This window comes from Poromitra crassiceps (assembly GCF_964638095.1).
Source record: "Poromitra crassiceps genome assembly, chromosome: 16".
NCBI lineage: Eukaryota > Metazoa > Chordata > Actinopteri > Beryciformes > Melamphaidae > Poromitra > Poromitra crassiceps.
The window spans coordinates 24,030,370-24,037,869 of NC_139645.1; the positions used below are offsets into that span (position 1 = coordinate 24,030,370).

A 7,500-nucleotide genomic window follows, 5' to 3' on the forward strand; every position below is an offset into this window, starting at 1 on the left:
AACACAGGTGCTGCCAATAGTGCACAAATAGTCTCTCCCTCTCTCCGAGCTCTGAGTACGAACACCTCGGCCCGAGCGGTGGAGTGCGCTCCCGGGTTTGCGGAGCTCCGCCTTGCGCTGCCTTCCTGGAGTATGTCCTGTGCATTACGCTCCCCGACCGACCTCGGAATTGTGCCTGTTGTTGACGAGCGATTTAAACACAGCGACAGAGCGATTCCAAAGGGTTGAATCGAGTGACAGGGAGAAAAATGAATATCTCTGTGTGAACACAGCTTTACTAGATTGCTCTGGTCTTACTAGATTTGACTTGACCTGTTTGTGTTACGACTTGCTGTTCCTGTTTTACCTGCTCAAACCACAGATCGTCTCTCTGGTCAAAGCTAGTGGAAGAAAAAGCTCTGTCACAGGAAGTGTAAACATGATCGGTTCTGATTGTGTTTACACTTCCTGTTAGAGATTCTGCGATCCGATCATGTGATCGGATATCGGCGCGATATCAGCCAAAAAACATGGATCGGATCGGATCGGATTCCAGCGAAAATGACCGATCCAAGGCTCCGATATAAGCACTCCATTCCATGACTCCGCTCCAGGATTTCTATCCAGCATGCAGCACACTGAGGCCGCGTTGAGCCTAGGATGGCCAGGGCCAAAACGTTGTCTTGCTTCAACATACATCGCATCGCATAAACCATTTCCACCCGCAGGTTTGAGGAGTAGCTAACATAAACGTCAGATAAATACTCTCAATAGGCTAACGTTACCCACTGAGGCAGCTAACATGGCTAATTAGCTAGCTAACAGCAGCTATCTTTCTGCTCTAACTAACGTTAATGACACGTTAGTTGACTGAGCGAACGGCGCTGTACAGCAGGTCGTTATCAAAACGTATTGCACTTAAGAGAAGTAACATTAGATAATGACGAAAGACTCCTCCAATCTGGCAGTGGAAATGTATACACAAACTTTGTGTGTAACTTTGCGAGACTCAACCGAATGACTGATGAGTCTCGCGTTGAGCCTAGGATGGCCAGGGCTTAGATCTGCGTGAGCACGACCCGTCGTAATTTGTCCAATTCAAGGTACATTAAAACGTTGTCTTGCTTCAACATACATCGCATCGCATAAACCATTTCCACCCGCAGGTTTGAGGAGTAGCTAACATAAACGTCAGATAAATACTCTCTATAGGCTAACGTTACCCACTGAGGCAGCTAACATGGCTAATTAGCTAGCTAACACCAGCTATCGTTCTCCTCTAAACTAACGTTAACGACACGAGTTGACTGAGCGAACGGCGCTGTACAGCAGGTCGTTATCAAAACGTATTGCACTGAAGAGAAGTAACATTAGAAAACTCCTTAGAAGACTCCTCCAATCTGGCAGTGGAAATGTATGCACAAACTTGTGTGTGTGTGTGTGTGTGTGTGTGTGTGTGTGTGTGTGTGTGTGTGTGTGTGTGTGTGTGTGTGTGTGTGTGTGTGTGTGTGTGTGTGTGTGTGTGTGTGTGAGAGAGAGAGAGAGACAGGGACAGGGCTGTGTGTGTATGTGTCCTGTGTGAGACAGAGTGGGGGTGTATGTGTGAGGAAACAATAATTATTTGTGTCCAGTGTTCACCCATTACAAAATAAGTGTGTATTTGATTGTTATGTTTTAGTTTTACATCAAATTAATTAGATGAACTAAATCGTTTACATTCTATATTACCAAAGCATACACATACCTAACCCTAAAAATGTTTGTTGCCTGCTAGCTATCAGACAGCATAGAGAGGCTTAAATATGTGCTGTATCGGTATCGGATCGAAATCGGTATCGAATCGGGTATCGAAATTTGATCGGAATCGGATCGGTTTTGAGGCTAAAATATCGGAATCGGATCGGAATTGAAAAATCTCGATCGCAGCATCTCTACTTCCTGTTAGTCTCTCAAGCCAGACTGTCTCTTCTACATGAGGTGAATAGCCGAGTTCTGCTTTAAATTGCAATGGAGCTGACAGGTCTTGTTGTGATGACATGTCTGGGATGAGTGTGCAGCTTTAGTCTGAATTGGGGAAATCATTTATAATCCTAATGTGAATGTGTTGTTGTGGCCAAGTGATACAGTGGTGATACAGTAGCAGTCACAAGTGTTTACACATGACTGTAAACAGACACTATTCTATTCAGTAATGTTACTGCATTCAGTTAATATTGTAACAGTCAATTTCAGCTATGTTAGTGTTTCCTTGGGACTTGAAAAATCCACTCGCTATAGGAAGACGGAAAGAGAGAAGTGTGGGTGTGCGTGCGCGCATGCGAGCATGTGTGTGTGCGTGCGTGCATGTGTGTGTGTGTGTGTGTGTGTGTGTGCGTGCGTGCATGTGTGTGTGTGCGTGCGTGTGTGTGTGTGCATGTGTGTGTGTGCGTGTGCGAGCATGCTTCTTGTATGTCAGTTAAAGAGGAAGACTGGTTTCATTGATAAGAGCACAGAATGGCCCGTGTGTATTTTGAGCTGGAGCTCATTTGTATTCTTTGATAAGAGAGTAGAGATAGAGATGCAGGCGTCTGGATCAGAAGACTATCTACGCTTTTCTTTCTTGTGTTTTTCTCTTTATAAATATCAAACCTGTGCTGCCTGCGTCTAGACAGGAGGTTTGTGTGCGCACACTTGGAAAGAATGTAACGGATATGTTTGTGTTTGATTCAAAATGAGCCTTTTATGGGTTTAAAAGTGGCACATGTACACAGGCAGGCACCACACACCATGCTTTTCACTGCTTTCTCTCCAGCCAGTGTCTTTAGTGGGCATTCTTTTACTTCTGGCCATTCTTCCCTAGCAACCCACAGATAAACAACAGATTTGTCCCTAGCAACACACAGATAAACTACAGATTTGTCCCTAGCAACGCACAGATAAACTACAGATTTGTCCCTAGCAACGCACAGATAAACAACAGATTTGTCACCTAGCAACCCACAGATAAACAACAGATTTGTCCCTAGCAACACACAGATAAACTACAGATTTGTTCCTAGCAACACACAGATAAACTACAGATTTGTTCCTGTTTTGCATCTTAATTTCCCTCCCTCTGTTGTTCTCAGGCTGGACAGTTGGCACCAGACCAGACCAATGGAGCCCAGACTGACAGCACTGAAGACTTTGTTTGTCTTCATCATCGTCTTCACCTCTGGTAAGACAATCACACTGATGAAGATGTCATCTTCACTTAATGGATATGGGGGGGGGGGGGGGGTGTTGGATCCCCAGATCAACAGAGGTGGTGGAGCAACAACTGGGACTGCAGGGGGAGTTGGCCAAGTACAATTGGGGAGAAACCGAGGGGGAATCAGAACAAAACAAAACGAAAACAAGCGAGAATCCGCAATAGCTGTGATCACATGTGACCCCAAAACACATTAGAGTTTTATACACTATATTTGAAAGAGGAGAATGTAAACTTTCTGTTGATATCAAAATTATCTTTGTACTCCAAAGATTGAGTGGGATACATCCCTTTATGTCTTGAGAAAAACACCCTGAAAGTTGGACAAAGTAAGCTAGTTCTGTTTGTCATTTCACAATAAATCGTTACACAGCAGGAAAGCCAATGCTTTATTTTACTAAAATCTGATGAAAACCCAAAACAGCCAAAATCAATATTTTCCCATAAAAATCACATTTCCACACAAACGGGCCTGTGCTACATGTGACTGATTTTGTCCAAGCAGGTCACATATGCAAATTTTTTATTTGTAGGATTGCAGGGGCAGCAACCCTACTGCCTCTGCCACCCTGTATTTTGAAATCCCCTCCCCCACCGCCCCCTTTTAGCCAATTGTCATGAACACCAACACACATCCCGCCCCCTTTTGACCAGTGGGCGTGATCAGCTCTAAGTTGGCCCATGACACTTTTCTACAATGTTTCGTGCAAATCTTTTTGAGATATCGTGCGGACAAACAGACCACCAAGCAGTCACCTCTCTTATTGAGAATGAACATGGACCATTCCACCTGTTACCAATGTAAATCTCTGCCTGTCTCTCCTCTCCAGCTTCAAGTGAAAACGACCGGGACTGGACGTTTTGTGGCACCTGGCACCATGGCACCAACCACTCCCTGAAGCTGAACTACAACCTTTCCACAGGCTGTGACGAGATCTCGATCTCGGCCAATGAGAGCTCTCTGTCTGTGGAGGGGCGGATCACGGCCCGCTGTGTCCAGTCCAAAGTGATCCCACTGAAGCGTGTTTCAGAAGGACAGAGTCTCTTCTGTCTGTACTGGGAACCATTGCTGGACTTGTTGCTGGTGGAGGTAAATCAGCATCGTATATGGAACGCCTTGACGGAATTTCATCAAATTTTCCTCAAACGTCAATTTGGACTGAAGGATGAACTGATTACATTTTGGTGGTCAAAGTTCAAGGTCACCGTGACCTCACGAACGCCATTCCCAAGTTCGTTAACGCAATATCTCAGGAACGCCTTCACGGAATATCTTCCAATTTGGCTCAAACATCGACTTGGACGTCTTGGAGATTTTGGTGGTCAAAGTTCAAGGTCACTGTGACCTCACGAACGCCATTCCCAAGTTCGTTAACGCAATATCTCAGGAACGCCTTCACGGAATTTCTTCCAATTTGGCTCAAACATCGACTTGGACGTCTTGGAGATTTTGGTGGTCAAAGTTCAAGGTCACCGTGACCTCACGAACGCCATTCCCAAGTTCGTTAACGCAATATCTCAGGAACGCCTTCACGGAATTTCTTCCAATTTTGCTCAAACATCGACTTGGACGTCTTGGAGATTTTGGTGGTCAAAGTTAAAGGTCACTGTGACCTCACGAACGCCATTCCCAAGTTCGTTAACGCAATATCTCAGGAACGCCTTCACGGAATTTCTTCCAATTTGGCTCAAACATCGACTTGGACGTCTTGGAGATTTTGGTGGTCAAAGGTCAAGGTCACTGTGACCTCACGGACGCCATTCCCAAGGTTGTTAACATGATATACTCTCCACCATGGTAGCTGTTGTGTGGTGAGCTGGCACAAACTGGCTGCCGTGCATCACCCAGGTGGCTGCTACACATCGGTGGTGGATGAGTGGAGTCCCCGCCCCCTGATATGTGAGGCACTTTGAGTATCTAGAAATTATTATTATTATTATTATTATATCAGATAAAGTACTACTCTGTCTGGTTACACTGTAAGGTGTTTATGTGCATCTTCATATTTCAGTATCCCAATACATGAACAGTGTTGGCTTTGGTGGGAAAAAAAGTTTATGTTCCCCCTGTCATTTCTAAGCTAGCTCAATATGAGAGGATGACAACTATGAATGTGAAATTTTGTTGTGCTACATGAATACACATAATATTCATATAATGTTACCATGGAATAGAAAGTTGCATGTACCTTGAGAACTAGTCTCACTTGCCAGACTCTCTTCCTACAACGGGGGAGAGTCTGGCTGCTAATACCTCCACTCTGGTATAGCGGGGGGGGGGGGGTGGGGGAGGCTGTGTTTAGCTTTACAACCATCCACCGAAAGTACCAAGCAGGCCTGCTTCATTGCACAATCCAGATCCAATAGTTTTCAGCGTGTAGCAACGAGCTAGCATTGTTGATGTTGTGGTTTCACAGCGGCAGAGGCATTTGAGATAGACAGATTTGTCATGGAGGGAGCGAAGAGGAAATCCATAAATGGTCGTCAACTGAAATGGTCAGCACCAATGGCAGAGCTTGTACCAGCAGCCTGTTTGCATGCAGCCAGACTTCTCTCCCGGCAGGGAGGGAAGTCTGGCGAGCGAGACTACGTGAGAACAAACAGTGAAGATAGGGTATGTTGTTTGCCTTCCTGGTGGAAGGGATAATATTTTGATGTGTTTAGTTGTGTTCCTGATGCTGTGGTGTAGGTTGGAGGACAGATGTGTTTAGTTGTGTTCCTGATGCTGTGGTGTAGGTTGGAGGACAGAACCACACCCTGTGCCACACTGCAGGCCTGCAGGAGTCCTGCTGCACCGACCTGTCTGCTAAACCCAACGCGCCTGAAGGAACCTACGGCATCGGCAACCATTTCATCCGGAGCGACAAAGTCATCTCCAACACACGGACGGCCTACGGGTTTTATGCAGAAACAATCAACTGCAGTAAGGAAGGATGGATGAATGGATGGATAAATAGATCATGGAAGCATTGCATTGCAAACATGTTCTTTTGTGTCAGGTTTTATGTTTGAGATACGATCTTATATCAAACCTTTGCTCTTGCATCTTGCAGAAGAGAAGTTCTGCGATGAAGCCGCTCAGGGATCTGCACAAGTCAACATGTAAGTTCCTCTCCTTTCTTCTCACGTGTGTCAACACCAGGCGCTTAAATGCGGCGTGGTTGGCTGTTTTTGTCAACAACCTGTTGCTGTTGACTTAATGACTCTGTACTCTGTAGTATCTGCTGTTGACTTAATGACTCTGTACTCTGTAGGGCTGGCACGGATCAGAAAACCCACGGATCGGATCGCGTGACATATTTTGAGCCACGGATCACGGATTTTTCGGATCAGCAAAAAAAAAAAAATCAGATTTTTTCTCTCAAAATTAGATTTTCGATTAGATTTTTTTAATACTATTATAATTCTCTAACCATTTGTTGCCCTGCACAGCTCAAAAAATATTTTTTTCTTATAAGTGACACAATGTATGCTTTTACTCTGAAGGCAGAACAACCCAACTTCCTGTTTTAGGTGGCACTGCTATGCCTAACTTCGTGGCTGTTGCTTGCACCAGTCACATGACACGGGTACAGACCTACAGACCAGCAGCCTGTTGCACCAGCTGAACGTAAGTTCTCTCTTAAGTTAGGGTGTAAAGTCCACACTAACTGCTACGTTCAAACTAGTTAGTTTGACACTAAAGTTGTGTCTTTGTTTAGTTGCACCACGGAGACGTAAGGTACATCTTAACTAGTAGTCCTTAAACCTCACACTAGCCAAAATAGTGTCGCAGAAAATGACGTGTACAGTATCTCTGACCAATCAGTTAAAAGCACGGTGGAAACGGTGTTTATTTACCGTTGTTTAATTAAGTGGAATGAAAACAGTCAGACATGTTGCCAACCACAAATTAGTGCTTTCATATTTCATCAACACTAATCAAATGAGAACGTTATTGAGTAACGTTCGTTTACATTAAATTGCGTCATTTGGCAGACGCTTTATCCAAAGCGACTGACAATAACACGTTTAGGTTCATAATAGGCTACTGTTAACGTTTATCTGTGAGCTCTTCATCAGCATTGTAGGCTAATTTATATATATCAAAGGGCGTAATTTATCACGGATAACACGAGGGAAAACAATGCTGCGCCATGGTGCCAATATTGCCAGCAGTGCCAATTGCCTACTTTACGGAGGACTTTACACCTAGTAAGATGTAGGTGTAAAATTTAAGTTCTAACTTATGCCTACGTTGTAACTATTTCACTTGGTGCAACCCAAATATTTTTAGTAGTGCGTAAACTCGG

At 44.5% G+C, this 7,500-nt stretch overlaps 1 protein-coding gene across 1 annotated transcript in view; it reads left to right on the forward strand.

The window, feature by feature from the left end:
- Positions 1-7,500, forward strand: part of LOC310790990 (adhesion G-protein coupled receptor G5-like) — a 66,344-nt gene that overhangs the window by 27,308 nt on the left and 31,536 nt on the right. The window contains exons 2-5 of the mRNA XM_083652714.1: positions 3,087-3,175; positions 4,039-4,298; positions 5,945-6,131; positions 6,262-6,310. Coding sequence (XP_083508840.1) covers positions 3,115-3,175; positions 4,039-4,298; positions 5,945-6,131; positions 6,262-6,310 — 557 coding nt within the window. The 5' untranslated portion in view covers positions 3,087-3,114. The remainder of the gene's footprint in view (positions 1-3,086; positions 3,176-4,038; positions 4,299-5,944; positions 6,132-6,261; positions 6,311-7,500) is intronic.